This window comes from Condylura cristata, unplaced genomic scaffold (assembly GCF_000260355.1).
Source record: "Condylura cristata isolate star-nosed mole 26May11 unplaced genomic scaffold, ConCri1.0 scaffold00001, whole genome shotgun sequence".
Classification (NCBI taxonomy): domain Eukaryota; kingdom Metazoa; phylum Chordata; class Mammalia; order Eulipotyphla; family Talpidae; genus Condylura; species Condylura cristata.
The window spans coordinates 2,352,188-2,366,283 of NW_004567102.1; the positions used below are offsets into that span (position 1 = coordinate 2,352,188).

Below are 14,096 nucleotides of genomic sequence, written 5' to 3' on the forward strand. Positions count from 1 at the left end.
GCCTGCCTCTCCAGGCCACGTCACCCCCTCTCCAGCCCCATCTGTCATTTTCTGCCCCACATGTCCTTCGGCTGTTTCTGCTCGCACTGTCTATTCCTACGCTCCATTGCCCGCCGGACTCAGGCAGTGAGCCCACAAGAATGGCCTCCTGGGGGACAATCCCCAGCACCAGCCCCTCGCACCCAGTGGGCCACATCCAGCACAGCTGCCTGTGGAAGCCAGCTTGCTCCCCGGCCCCCTCCCCTCCCCCCTGCCCTGGGAGCACTCAGGCCTGGCGCTCGGCCAGGGGACTGGACCTGGATTGTGAGAAGAATTTGGCTCCAGACTGTCCCTTCCTTGCATGACCCCCAGCACAGGAGATCTAGGGAGAACAAGGAGACATCCATTGGGTCCTCTCTCCTCCCTCTTTCCGCCCTCCCTCTTTCTCCCCATTACAGTTTAAGCAAATTTTATTCCTTCAATTCTTAATAGGCATCTCAGGACCCCAAAAGCAGCGGCTCCTCTCACTGCTTCCCATCTCAGCAAACAGTGCCCCACCTGCCAGCTGCTCCGAAGCCCTGGAACCATCCGCGTCTCCTTCCTCTCACGCTCACATCCCCACCGTCAGCTGACGCTGCCTGCTTCCAGCGTCACGGTGTTCCAGACTCCAAGCCCTCTCCCTGCTCCCAGCTTTGCCGGGGTGGAGGGGCGCCCTCACCCCTCCCTGGAGGGCCGCGGCCACCTTCCAGCAGGGACCCTGTGTGCCTTGCCCCCTGTCGTCCCCTGTCCCCCAGCAGGTGGGAGCCTTTAAGCAGTGGCCATTCACCTCCACCTCCTGTTCACATCTCACACCCTGGGGAGACATAGGGGGCAGTGAAAAGCCTCACAGTCCTATGAGGCCCCGTGTGACTCACACCTGCCTGAGCCTCCATCCCACCCCCCCCTTGACCTGGCGCCTCCTCTCCCAGCTACTCCTCTGCTCCAGTCACGTGGCCCCTTGTCCCTCAGCCACAGGGGCCAGGCTCTGCCTCAGGGCCTTTGCACTGGCTGCCCCTCCGGGTTTCTCCGCACTCTTGGCAGCCTCCCAGCCTCCTCCAGGGCTTTGCTCTGTGTCACTTTCTCAGAATGGCCTCTGACCTCCCTGGCTGAAGCAGGATCACCCAGTCCCCACTGACCCTCCCTGTCCCCTTCCTGCCTTGGTCTCCACAGCCCTTGTCATCTAACACCTCAGTCACTCATTTACCTGGGTTCTTGTCTGCCTGCCCCTGGGGGATCTAAGCTCCGTGAGGGCTGGGGATTTCTGTCTTGTTTGCATCTGTAGCTGGGAGCTGCACTTTAAGTGTCAGAGTTTCAAGTGAAAGCCAGGAATGGCTGCCTGGGCGGCTGACGCCCTGTGTCTGTGCTATAAAGTGGAGGCTTCGGTCCTGCCCCCCTCAGCTGGCAGTTGCCCCAGGAGCACAGAATTGGACAGGAAGTCACGCTCGGGTTGGGCCTGTGCCTCTCGCCTTTTCCTACTGCTGTCCTGGCTAGGAAAGCTCTACTTGGGGGCTGAAAGGGGGGAGTGAGCTGCCTGCGTCCCACTCCGGTGCTGCTGAAGGGGGAGGCCCCTTTATTCCCTTCAGATTCTGTCCCAGAGTTCTGCGCCACGGAAGCCTGCTGCCCACCCCGGGCAGAGATGGCGCCTGCCCTCCCCACACGCAGCTGGCTCAGAACAAGACAGTCCCGCAGAGGGCCCGGTCTGGGAAGGCTTGTGAGAGAGGCCCCTGCGAGAGCGGATGTCACACCATTTGTCTGCCCACCGGCCCCCACTCCACCTCCCCATGTGTGGGTGGCTGTTTGGGCTCCCCGAGAACCCCACCCTGCGAGAGGCTATGAGCAGGTGGCTCCTTGGGGAGGCGATGCCAGAAGCACTGAAACAGCAGAGGAAGAGGGGAGGGTGCTTTCAGGCCAGTTCCGCTGTGGGCAACTCAGTCCTGCTGGGGCCTCGGGGAGCCAGTGTAAGATGCCCCTCAGGTACCCTCCAGGGGGGCGGGGAGTGGGGTACAGATACCCCAAGTAGTCATTGTTGAGGGCGACTCTGACCACCCTCTTACCTTGCCTGGTTTTCCTGTACCTGCTACCACTGCCTGCAGAGGTGATGCTTCTTTGCCTCTTGCCTGTCTGCCTGCACTGGGGCGTTCAGTCTGGCTTCTGGGCTGGAGGGCCCGTCTCATTCCCTGCTGAGCCTGGAGGCTGGTGGGCTCTGGGCTCCAGAGAGACTTGCGTCCTCAATGACATGTGGCCTTGCCCACTTGTCTGGTGCAGGGGTGGTGGTGGTGGGGGCCAAGCGGGGTGGGGCTGATTTTCTGGAGGAAGAAAGTGGGTCCAGGGCTTTGTGGTGCTGGAGGAAGAGAGGATAGGGATGGTGAGCGCCTAGGAGCACACCAGGGAGGAAGCTGGGGGGCAACCAGGAGCTTCGGGGTGAAGTGCCTTTGCCCCCTTTCTGGGCTAGTCCCCCTGCCCTGGGCCCCCCTGGGGCCCTCAGCCTCAGCTGATCCCTCTCTGGATACTCCTCCCCTTTTTAAAAATATTTATTTATTTATGCATACAAGATCTGGGGTACAGGTCAGAGGTGTGGGGGTGGTAAGGGGATTCACCAGAGACAGAGCGGGGAGCAGAACAGGTGGATTGACTGAGATACACTGCTAAGGGGAGCAGAGGGTGAGACAGGAGAGGTCTGCCGTGCCCTGTGGGTCAGCTCCCTGGCAGGGGATTGAATTCGTGCTGCAGTGGCTGGGGGGGGGGGCTTCACAGTGCTGCGCTTCAAACCCATTGCGCCACTAGGGAGGGCCCTGGACCCCCCCGGCCCTTTTGTGTGTCCATCCTCTTCCTCCTCTGGTCAGTGGTCATTTCTGAAGGGAAAGCCCTTTGGGCTGGAGGTTGGGGAGCCTGTTTCTCAGACTTAAAGAAAACACCAGAGGAAGCAGGCCTGAGATCCTCTTCTCACAAGGGACCTGGAGAACTGGGGGCCCCAGAGGAGGCCCAGACTCATACAGGGGTGTCTTAGTCTGCTGAGCTGCCATAACCGAATGCCACAGACTGGGTGGCTTAAACCACCAGTTGAGGTGGTTTAAGTGTTTATTTATTTCTCATAGTGTTGAGGTCGGAAAAGTCCGAGATTGAAGAGCTCCTGGTGAGCTCTGCCTGCTCAGGGGTGTCTGTCTTCCTGCCTCTTACCTTCCTCCATGAGCAAGAATGGGGAGAGACAGATCTCTGCTTACCTCTTCTTTTTTCCCACATAAAACATATATTGTGTATAATCTATACTTCTGCAATGCATGTTATATATTCATATATGTAAATACATGTTTATATGTATATACACGTCACACATAATCATGGTGTGTGTGCAGCTTGATGCTTTATGATTTCTGTTTCATGCTGTTAACATTTTTTGAAATTGGAGTAAATCCATCATACCATTATATAAGCTTCAGGGATACATCACTAAAAATCAGCATCTTTATAGACAATATTAAGTTTGCACTAAAAGTTGAATTCTACCTTTACCATACAATTTACCCCTCACCCCACCCCAGTCTTCTTCTCCTAAGGATACCAATCGTGCTGGGTTAGGACCTCACCCTTAGAGCCTCAGTCAGCCTTAACTACCTTCTAAAGGTCCTCTATACAGTTATATTAGGTGGTAGGGTGCCTACATGATGTTAAGGGGAAAACAGTTTACTCCACAGCAAAGGTCTATGGGGTATTAACCTGAAGATGGGAGAAGAGGGTGTGAGGTCACCCGGATTGATGAGAATTTTTTTAGAAAGATTTATGTATGTATGCATACAGAACTGGGGTACAGGCCAGAGGTGTGGGGGATAAGAGGATTCACCAGAGACAGAGTGGGGAGCAGAACAGGCGGATGTACTGAAGTATGCTGCTGGGGGGAGCAGTGAGTGAGACAGGAGAGGTCTGCTGTGCCATGTGGGTCACCTCCAATGGCTGGGGATCGAACTTGTGCAGCAAATAGCTTCATAGAGCTGCAACTTAACCCCTTGTGCCACCAGGGGGGGCCTCAAGAATCTGTTTTGAAAGGCCTGTGGCCGTGGGAAGCAGGTAATGATACCCATAATAATAACAATAATGCTTCAGTGGTACTTCCTAGTTACTGCTTACTCCTTTCCTCCTCACAGCAACCCCATGGGGCAGGTGGTAGCAGCACCTCCATTTTGCAGACAAGGAAACTGAGGCACAGGGAGTTGAAACAGCTTGCTAAAGTCGCAAACATCTTACAAAGCCAGGATCTGCCTGCCTGGTCCCCCTGGCGAGCCCTTCTCTCTGCCTCAGAGCTGGCCTGGCGGAAGTTTCTGTGCTGCCGCCTCGACTGGCATGACATGGTGGATGGCTGGGCTACTAGGAAGCCCGCCAGCCAACGCAGGGGCTGGGGAAGAAGAGAGCCGGGGTATTCGGGGAAGGCTTCTTGGAGGGAGTGGGCCTGACCTGGCCCTTGAAAGAGTCAGGGCAATTTCTGGAGAGGTGAATGGTGGGAGGAAACAGCACACACACCCCAGGCAGGAGGGAAGGGGTGAGCCCAGGAGCAGAGACTGGAATGAACTCCAGGGGGGTGGGGGAGGGCTGGGGGGGGTGGGGGTTTGATGGGTGGAAGGACAGCATCTCCCAGCTAACCTGGGTCCTTCTTGCTGCAACTGCAGAGGCTATAGAGAGTCCTTGTGCAGCTCCAGACATGGTGAGCCCATCCTCTTCGGGTGACGTGGGAGCAGAGATGCTGCTGAGAATGTGACGTCCTGATCACTGGGGGACGGGGAGGGGCAGGCAGCTCTGGCTTCCCTGATTTGAGTTGAGCCGGCCCTCAGGCCAGGAGGGCAGGGTGACACGCATGGAGTGCTGCTCTGAGCTGGGCACGGGGGAAGCTGGTTGGGTGGAGCTCATGTGAGGCAAGGACTCCTGGCAAGGAATTAGAACGTTGCTTGACAGAAATGGGAGTTGTGAGAGGATTTTGAATAAGGAACCGCACTTCGCTTTTACCAGCTTCCTTCTGGCTGCTGTGTGGGGAACAGACTGGTGCGGAGGAGAGACAAAAAAGGTCAGAGGCAGGAAGCCAGTGAGGAGGCTACTGCAGGGGGATGATGGGCCCTGGAAGCCAGGGTGCTGAAGTGGAACTCAGATCTGTTGATGGGATGGGGTGGGAGGAGGAGGAGGGGCCGGCTGATACCAAGGCCTGTGGTGGTTAGTGGCGAATGATATAGGAATCTGCATAACACTTGGTCCACTCCAGGCCTGCCCGCTGGAGGCACAGGCTCTTCAGTCCTCTGCTCCTGCTCGAAACGGGGTACAGAGAGCACGACCGAGTCCTCTGTGGTGCAGGGCCGCTTGGAGGCACCTCCCAGCAGCCTGCACGCCAGGAGGCATGTCTTTCACCGGAGGATGCCTCCTTGAAGGAAAGGTCAGAGCCAGCACTGAAGCATGACATTTCCATGGTGGTCTGTATTTTTCAGCAACGGCATGGTGCCCTTTTATCACCTGCTCTTCAAAATAAGCTTAAGTCTTCTTTTCTCATCATGTCAGAAAACCCAGTGATGGGGCTTGGCTGGTACCTTGCTGGCAAGTGGTGGGGGTCCCCGGCCCGCCATTCTGCCTGCTGAGGGCCACACCCACCTGAGGAGGGGCACCTTCCCTGACTCCACAGAAGAGAGGGCCTGGCACCCCGCTGTGGCAGCAGGGGGCGGGCAGCTCCTTAATGACAACTGACATGCTCTTCCACAGCCATGTCTCAGCCTCAGGAGTCTTGTCTACAAAGTGGGGTGACAATAGCACCTGCACTAGGGGTGTGGGCCGCTGCAGACACGTGAGGACACGTGGACAGCCCGAGATGTCTGCACACCCTCGGTGCCAGTGGATGCCATTAACGATGAAGGCCCCAGGGCTGCAGCGGCACCACAGCCACCATGAGGCAAGTCAGGTGGGCGTTGCGCCCATTTGCCTGGTTGAGGAAAACTAACAGCATCTGGGTTTGCCCAGGGAGTGGCTGAGAGATGCAGCTCCTGACCACCCTTCCAGAAGGATATAGCTTTACTAAGTGTTAAGCCTCTCACCTGCTCCCAGCGTGGGGATGGGGGTGTGAGGCCATTTTGCAGGAGGTGATTTGCAGGAGGCAGGCCAGGGCAGGATGGTGTGTCTGGCCATGGGTGGGGGCTGGGGACTCACCCCTCCCACAACCTCTCTTCACCCACCTGCCTGTCCTCCCTGGCACCTCTGTGCAGATCCAACCTGAGGCTGCAGTGGGCTGGACCTCACCATCTCATTCGCTCTTGGGTTTGTTGTCTTCCTTTCTTGACGAGGCCCTGCCCAAGGCCACATAGCAGTTTGATGGGCAGAACAGGGAAACCAAGGCGAGGCCCGTTTCCACTATACCGGCTCCCTCAGTGGGGGGCCTGGGGGGGCCACTACCGGCCTATACCAAGGGCAGGAGCACAGCAAGTCACACCTCCCGGGTCTCTCTGCCTCCCTTCATTCCCTTTTCACCCAACAGGCCAGGACTCAGCTTGGAGTGCACCCTCTTTCCCCAGCTCTCTTGGCTCTCCTCTAATACAGGCTGGAGGTTTTATGAAAATATGTGATTTGGGGCCCTCCCTGGTGGTGCAGCAGGTTAAAGCACAGCACTAAGAAGCTAAAGCCACTTTGGCATGAGTTCGATCCCCGCCTGCCCTGGAGGTGACCCACATGGCGCGGCAGACCTCTCCTGACCCGCCCGCTGCTCCCCTCAGCAGTGTACTTCATTGATCTGCCCGTTCTGCTCCCCACTCTGTCTCTGGTGAATCCTCTCACCATCCCTGCACCTCTGGCCTGTACCCCAGTTCTGTATGCAGAAATAAATATATCTTTTAAAAAAAATATGCAATTTAAGAGACACATAGGAGCGACCATGGAAAACCTCCCTCCCACCCAGCCCCCGGCCGGCCAGTTCTCCACAGGCAAACGCCACACTGATGTTCCAAAAATACTCTCTGCTCATGTGTCCCCCAGACAAACACAGGCGCCCACAGTCACACTGTTGCTCATGTGGCAGGAGTGACAGGGCCCTGGGGGGTCCCCGCTCCTGACCAGAGCATTCCCTTGCGGGCCTGCTCCATGACTCTCTTGGCCAGTCCCCGTGGACAGGCACCTGGGTGGTCTCCAGCCTTTGGCTTTCACAAGCAGCGCTGCAGGAAAAAAATTGGACACCATCAGTTCACCCATTGGGCTGGAAGCTAAACACCTAGGGGTGGTGTCTCTGGGGGAAGGATGCGTCCTCTGTAGTGGAGAGACAGGACACCAAGTTGTCCCCATCATGTGTGCAGTCCCTTCCCCATTCCCCGGATGAGTTCCATCTCCATGCCCGTGAGGGCAGGTCCCCCGTCCCAGCTCCCGTCTTCCCACCACCCCAGCGCCCATGCACACCGTGGCCTCCCAGAGAGCGGAGTTTCCTGCACCTTCAAGGGTCTAGCACGGTCTCGTGCTGGGGTACTGACGTGAGCTGGCCTGAAGTCCGTCCTTAAACATCCCTGCCTCTCACTGCTCCAAGCCTAAATTCCAGATGCTCTTTCTGAAGCGAGTCCTGCCTTGTAAGTGCCAAATGAAGACGCTAAAATAACTCAGAGTCATTCCTTTGCCCTCTGATGAAATCCACTCACCTTCCTTCCTACCCACCTGCTCACGGCTTAAGTTGGTGGGAAAGTTAGTCTGCAGTTTTGCAAGGGAGAAAGGAGCAAAAGAATGTAGGTGCTTACACGCAGCAAGGAGAAAGGACTGGCTTGTAACTGGGAAAAGAACAGTAGCCCCTGGACAGATGGGGAGTCTGAGGCCAGAGAGGGGGTGCTCATGGGTTGGTGCCACCTGAGCCGCAGGGACAGCTGCTGGTAAAGGGTGGGGGCCCCTGGGCCCCCAAAGTGGGCTGAGTCCTACAGAGGCTGGCTGTCCCTCACATCCTCACTGGTCAGGTTCACCATGCGCTGCAGTGCAGAGGCAGGGAGGGTCCCTGGATGTCCCCTGTGTGGGTTAGTAGCTCCCTGTGGGGCAAGCCTGACCTGACCCCTGCCCCTTGGAAGAGCAGGCCCATCGCGCTCTGGGTCCTCTCTTCTCACTGCCCGGCCACTCTTGTCTGGGGTGACAGTGAGGCCTGGGTGGGGGGCTGGGAACTGGCGGCCCGCCCCTCCCTCGGGCAGCACACGGCCTAGATTAGATAGCTGTGATGCCAGCCGACAGATCCAGGGCACACACGGCCACCCCGGCGCTCACAGGTCACCGCATCTGACCTGTGGTCCAGGGAGCTGCATGCCTGGGACTCAGGAGACATGTAAGCGTTAATGGAGGCTTCTGAGGTTGGCACTGGGGCAGCCAGTTACCGGGGGCCCAGCAGCTCAGAGAACTAAAGAGATGCCTCGCCTGAGCCAGAGGAGAGGGGATTCCTGTTGGCAGCTTCCAGGCTCCAAGTTGGGGACAGGGAAGCTGGGGAGAGTGTTTTGGGCTTAGGGCGAAGACCCATCTGGATCAGGGTGGGCAGAGGTGGGGGGGGCAGAGTTGAGAAGCCAACTAGGGTTCTTTGGCCCCTACAGGCTGCTGGGCCACAGGTAAAGCCGATACATAAGTGCATGTCCCTTGCTTGTAGCTCTCTGAGAAGTTTGCTGCCCGTGGCTGGGGTGGGCTTCTGAGAAGAGGTGCCCACACTTGAGCTGGAGGAGATATTGGGGGAGAGGGGAAGGAGAAGGCTCATGGAGAAGAGATGGGAAGGTGGGCAGGAGGGGTGCATCGAGGCCAATCTTGGGGTCACCCTAGGGTTGGTGAGCCAATCCCTGGGCAGGAAGTCCCCATCCCACATGACTTTGGAGCTCTTGTGCCCACAGTAAGTGGAGGCGCCAGGCCTGGAGTGGGGCACATGGGGCCACTTCCCTCACCTCCAGGATCTCTCTCCTACCCACCCAGTGCACGAGCAGCCCAGAGCCCGTTGACTGCCACCCCACGCCTCTCCGCCCCTCCACGGCCGCACCATGTCTGGCTCCTACGATGAGGCCTCGCTGGCTACGGAGGAGACCACTGACAGCTTTTGGGAGGTGAGATTTCGATAGTTCTCAAGTTCGGGAGACCAGACAGTCTGCCTGCTTGGAGACATAGCCACCCACCCATTCTATGACCGCAGGCCTTGACCCTCAGTCTCTAGGCTTTGATAAGGCCTTCCATGTCCAGTGGGCTGCTGTAGCCACGGAGTGTGGTCAAACTACTGCCCCCTGGGCCTTTTGCCCCGTAGCTGCCCCTGGTGAGGTCCCGTGGCATATCAGTCCTTTCTAATCCTCCAATCCTCTGGCTCACCCTCCTGGCATTCACAAAGACAGGTGCTGCAAATACTTGAGAGCCAGAAAATACATTTTTTTTTTCTATTGGCTCCCGAAACCCAAAACGAAAACTGCCAAACCTAAATTAATAAGTGTTTAATGAGATGTCTACAAAACATAATATTATGTCAAGAAGCTGCAGCTCAACTCAATGCTTATATGACTCTATATAAAAATAATAAATTTGGTTCTCAAGAACAAAATGAATAATTCATTTTAGCCCAAGTCCAAATCATAAAAATCCTTCTGCGTGTTGTGGCAAGGAGAAAATTATGTGTTAAATGGAATAGTAGGGAGAGGGAACATATATAGACGGCGGGGTGCGCAGCCGAGCGCTGGGGCCTCTGATTATGAGACAATACGGATCCCCCAAGGTGTTGTGGGGGAGTAGGAGCAGTGACGCAGCCAGGAACGGTGGGGAGGAGAGGGAAACGGGGAGGACCCGGGATGGACGTGCGGGCGCCCCCTGCAGGAAGCGGAGAGCAGGGCGGGCGGGGAGGCGGGGAGGCGGGGAGCTCGCGGGAGTCCTGCTTGCTGCTTGGCCGCCAGGTGGGGAACTACAAGCGGACTGTGAAGCGCATCGATGACGGGCACCGTCTGTGCAACGACCTGATGAACTGCGTGCAGGAGCGCGCCAAGATCGAGAAGGCGTACGCGCAGCAGCTCACCGACTGGGCCAAGCGCTGGCGCCAGCTCATCGAGAAAGGTGCCCCCCTGTCCACCCCTGCACACACCCCAGGGCCTGACCTCACTGTCTGGGCCCTGCATCCTACAGCCCCAGGACCTTTGCAGGTGCTGTCCCTTACCAGCACGCTCCTTCTCTCAGGCCACGCCGGGCCTCTCAATTCCTGTCAACCCCACGTTGTATCACTATTTTTGGTTTGACTTTAAGAAGCCCACCTTTTATTTAAAATAATTTAAAGTTAGAGAAAGAATAGCACACAGACTGCCCATATGCATTTTACCGAGGTGCACTAGTGGTTGGCATTTTACCACACTTATTGTCTCACTTCCTCTCTATTTACATGCTTATGTTTAGAAACATTTAAGTTGGAAACTCGGCCTTTCACCCTAAATTCTTCCTGTGTTTCCATTTGCTTAAAAACTATGATTTGATAGTCTAAATTCAGGAAATTTAATATGACCCATAAATAAGTTTCACTATAGCGATTGTGCTGGTCCAGGACCCAACCCCAAAACATCACTTTCAGTTGTCCTATCCATTCTTTCAATCTAGAACAGTTTCAAGTTGGAGTTTACACACATTAGCTAATGCTTTTCTTTGCTCCACAAACCAAGCCCCCATAACCGGGTCTGGGCTACTACTATCCAGCAGAATACCTGGCAGAGTCATGTCACGCCCAAGTGAGATGACTGGAATGTCTGTCCCGGTGGCTTCCTGGCATCTGTCATCAGTTGATTCTTGAGTTTTACAATCGGTCCATTTCCCTCAAGCTCCTATTATATGCCTGGTGCTGTACTGGGCTTATGAGAGCTCAGAGTCTGGGCTGCCCCCAAAATGGCTCACAACCTGACTATGGAGACAGGAGAGGGCATAGAGGCGGATGCTGTGAGAACTCAGAGAGAACTACAGGCCAAGGTGTATGAGGGTAGAGGCATCAGAGAAGGCTTCTGGAGGAGGTGGCTATATATTTGGGTCCTGGAAGATAGATAAAACTGTAGGGGGAGCAAATGGGGACATTTCTGCTGTCACAAGAAGAGGACAGCCTTAGAGAAGAGAAACATGGAGGTGGGGGGGGGCTCTGGACTGGGGGTGATGAGGGCCTTGTGACCCCCATGGCCATTTCTTTAGGACCACAGTATGGCAGTCTAGAGCGGGCCTGGGGTGCCATAATGACGGAGGCAGACAAGGTGAGCGAACTGCACCAGGAGGTGAAGAACAGCTTGCTGAACGAGGACCTGGAGAAGGTCAAGAACTGGCAGAAGGAGGCCTTCCACAAGCAGATGATGGGCAGCTTCAAGGAGACCAAGGAGGCTGAAGATGGCTTCCGCAAGGCCCAGAAGCCCTGGGCCAAGAAGATGAAAGAGGTGCTCGGTGGGCGGCTAAGACTCGGGGGGCCAGGGGGGCCGTCAGATCAGAGGGAGGGGATCCACAGATGGCTCTGGCAGTGCACAGTGCCCTGGGACTGTGCCCACAGGGGAGAGCACTGCCTTCCAGGAAGAAATAGCCACAGATGTGGCAGGCAGCACCCCATGGTAGAGATGCATGGGCAAAAGGGGTTACTGTCCTCAGAAATGATACCAGCAGGGGCAGGAGGGCGATGTGGTGGCCCCTGTACTGCCCCACTGGAGCATGTCTGAAAGGGCAGAGGGCAGTGCCATGCCGGGGGCTGTCTGTAGGTGGGTGGACACTTATCCCAAAGACCTGGCGCCGGGCTCCTCATCCCTCTGCCTTGCAAGGCTGTGTGCTCCTTGGTCCCCGTGGAGTGCACAGGTGGGAGGGTTGCTGTGTGACCACATTTGCTCCTGCTCACAAGTAGGAGCCCTGCCCCTCCCCCACAGCTTGAGGCAGCCAAGAAGGCCTACCATCTGGCCTGCAAAGAGGAGAAGCTGGCCGTGACGCGGGAGATGAACAGCAAGACAGAGCAGTCCGTCACGCCGGAGCAGCAGAAGAAGCTGCAGGACAAAGTGGACAAATGCAAGCAGGACGTGCAGAAGGTCCACGGGGCAGGCCTGTGACGGTCCTTGGGAGGGGCGGTGGCTGGGGCTGCAGGCCCAGCTCTCACCCTCCTTTGCCTTGGTTCCCTATATAGACGCAGGAGAAGTATGAGAAGGTGCTGGACGATGTGGGCAAGACCACTCCCCAGTACATGGAGGGCATGGAGCAGGTGTTTGAACAGTGCCAGCAATTTGAAGAAAAGCGGCTGGTCTTCCTCAAGGAGGTGCTGCTGGATATCAAACGTCACCTGAACCTAGCTGAGAACAGCAGGTAGCTGGGCAGGGCATCAGGGGGACATGGACACAGGGCCTGCAGAAGATGGAACTGGGGTGCTGGGCATCCTGGCCTTAAATTATAGTGACTCGAAGTGGGGGGCTGCAGGGCCAGAGGAAGAGGTTTTGGATACAGTGGGTACCTGGGTGCAAGCTGGTACTACTTGCACTGGGTACTGGGGTTGTACATCCCTCCTGGATGGATGTGTGAATGATCACCTGGGACCGGAGAAGCGATGGGCAATGGGTGTACCTGGAACTGCCCACAGGAGATGGCCCTTTGGGAAACCCAGCTGATGCTTGGCTGGGGGGCATGCCTGATCCCCTGAATGGGCACTGACTGGCTCTCCCAGAGGTTGCAAAGGGCCATGGTGCATCTTGCCTTCCCCCCTCCCCTGTGCACAGCTACGTCCATGTGTACCGAGAGCTGGAGCAAGCCATCCGCGGGGCGGACGCCCAGGACGACCTCAGATGGTTCCGAAGCACCAGTGGCCCCGGCATGCCCATGAACTGGCCCCAGTTTGAGGTGAGGATGCGTGGGGATGGAGAAGGGGACTCCGCTTTTCTTCAAATTGCTGGCACTGTTCAAACACCTGCTCTGAAGAGGCTGGAAAGGGCTGTAGGGGGCAACCCTCCAGCCTGACTGTTGGCCCGGCTCCCCCAGGAGTGGAACCCAGACCTCCCTCACACTGCTGCCAAGAAGGAGAAACAGCCCAAGAAGGCAGAGGGGGTGTCACTGGCCAACGCCACTGGGGTGGCGGAGTCCACATCTCAGGCTGGCGACCGTGGCAGGTGAGTGGCCCCTACGGTGCTCCCTGGGAATCAGCAGGGACCCCGTGCTAGGACAACTGAGTTTTACCTCAGAAAACAAGAAATGGTCTTAATCACAGCAGATATAGTAGTAGATAGTTTCCAGAACAACTACTGTTAATTGCTAGGCACTAGTTCCAAATTTTTCCATATATTTACTTACTCAAGCCTCCTAACATGTGAGAAGTATAAATATTCCCATTTTTATAAACGGAGAAACTGAAACTTAGAGAAGTCAAGAAACTTGCCCAAGGTCACACAGCTAGTTAGTAAGCCTCAGAGCCCAGCAGTCTGGCTGCAGAATCCTCTCTCTCAATCACTAGGTTGTACTGCCCCCTCAGTTAAGGGCTCAGATGGACCCTGGGGACCCCTTCAAAACTGCCCCCAACACACACACACACACACACACACACACACAAGGCTAGATAGTGCTAATGGTCCTGCCTCCTGTCTAAGCTGCCAGTGAGAGTCACTGACTCTCCTTTCCTCTTACCTGATTCACAACCTCTGCCCCAGGAGGAATTTCACTTGCCCCCCTGGGTAGAATCTGAAGCCAGGGCAACTCCACGGAGGAGGAGAGAAGTAATTTTTGCTGGGTCCTGGGTCCTCTCTCCTCTCCTCAGCGTTAGCAGCTATGATCGGGGCCAGACTTACGCCACTGAGTGGTCAGACGATGAGAGTGGGAACCCATTTGGGGGTAACGAGGCCAATGGAGGTTCCAACCCCTTCGAGGATGACGCCAAGGGAGTGCGTGTGCGGGCACTCTACGACTACGACGGCCAGGAGCAGGACGAGCTCAGCTTCAAGGCTGGTACGGTGGAATGGGCTGGTGGGGAGAGACCTGAGGGCAGGGGGGAGGTGGGGTCTGAGGCCAGGGGAGGGGCCTGAGGATAGGGAGATGGGGCCTGAGGACAGGGGCGGGGTCTGAGGACAGGGAGGTGGGGCCTGAGGGCAGGGAGGTGGGGCCTGAGGACAGGGGCGGGG

The 14,096-nt window shown here is 56.6% G+C and overlaps 1 protein-coding gene across 3 annotated transcripts in view; it reads left to right on the top strand.

The window, feature by feature from the left end:
* Positions 1-14,096, top strand: part of PACSIN1 (protein kinase C and casein kinase substrate in neurons 1) — a 57,245-nt gene that overhangs the window by 39,829 nt on the left and 3,320 nt on the right. For all 3 annotated transcript variants that reach the window (XM_004673399.2, XM_012722911.1, XM_004673400.2), the window contains exons 2-9: positions 8,944-9,071; positions 9,900-10,056; positions 11,164-11,399; positions 11,874-12,029; positions 12,125-12,300; positions 12,708-12,828; positions 12,967-13,094; positions 13,736-13,923. In XM_004673399.2, the coding sequence (XP_004673456.1) occupies positions 9,009-9,071; positions 9,900-10,056; positions 11,164-11,399; positions 11,874-12,029; positions 12,125-12,300; positions 12,708-12,828; positions 12,967-13,094; positions 13,736-13,923 (1,225 nt within the window). In that variant the 5' untranslated portion in view covers positions 8,944-9,008. The remainder of the gene's footprint in view (positions 1-8,943; positions 9,072-9,899; positions 10,057-11,163; positions 11,400-11,873; positions 12,030-12,124; positions 12,301-12,707; positions 12,829-12,966; positions 13,095-13,735; positions 13,924-14,096) is intronic.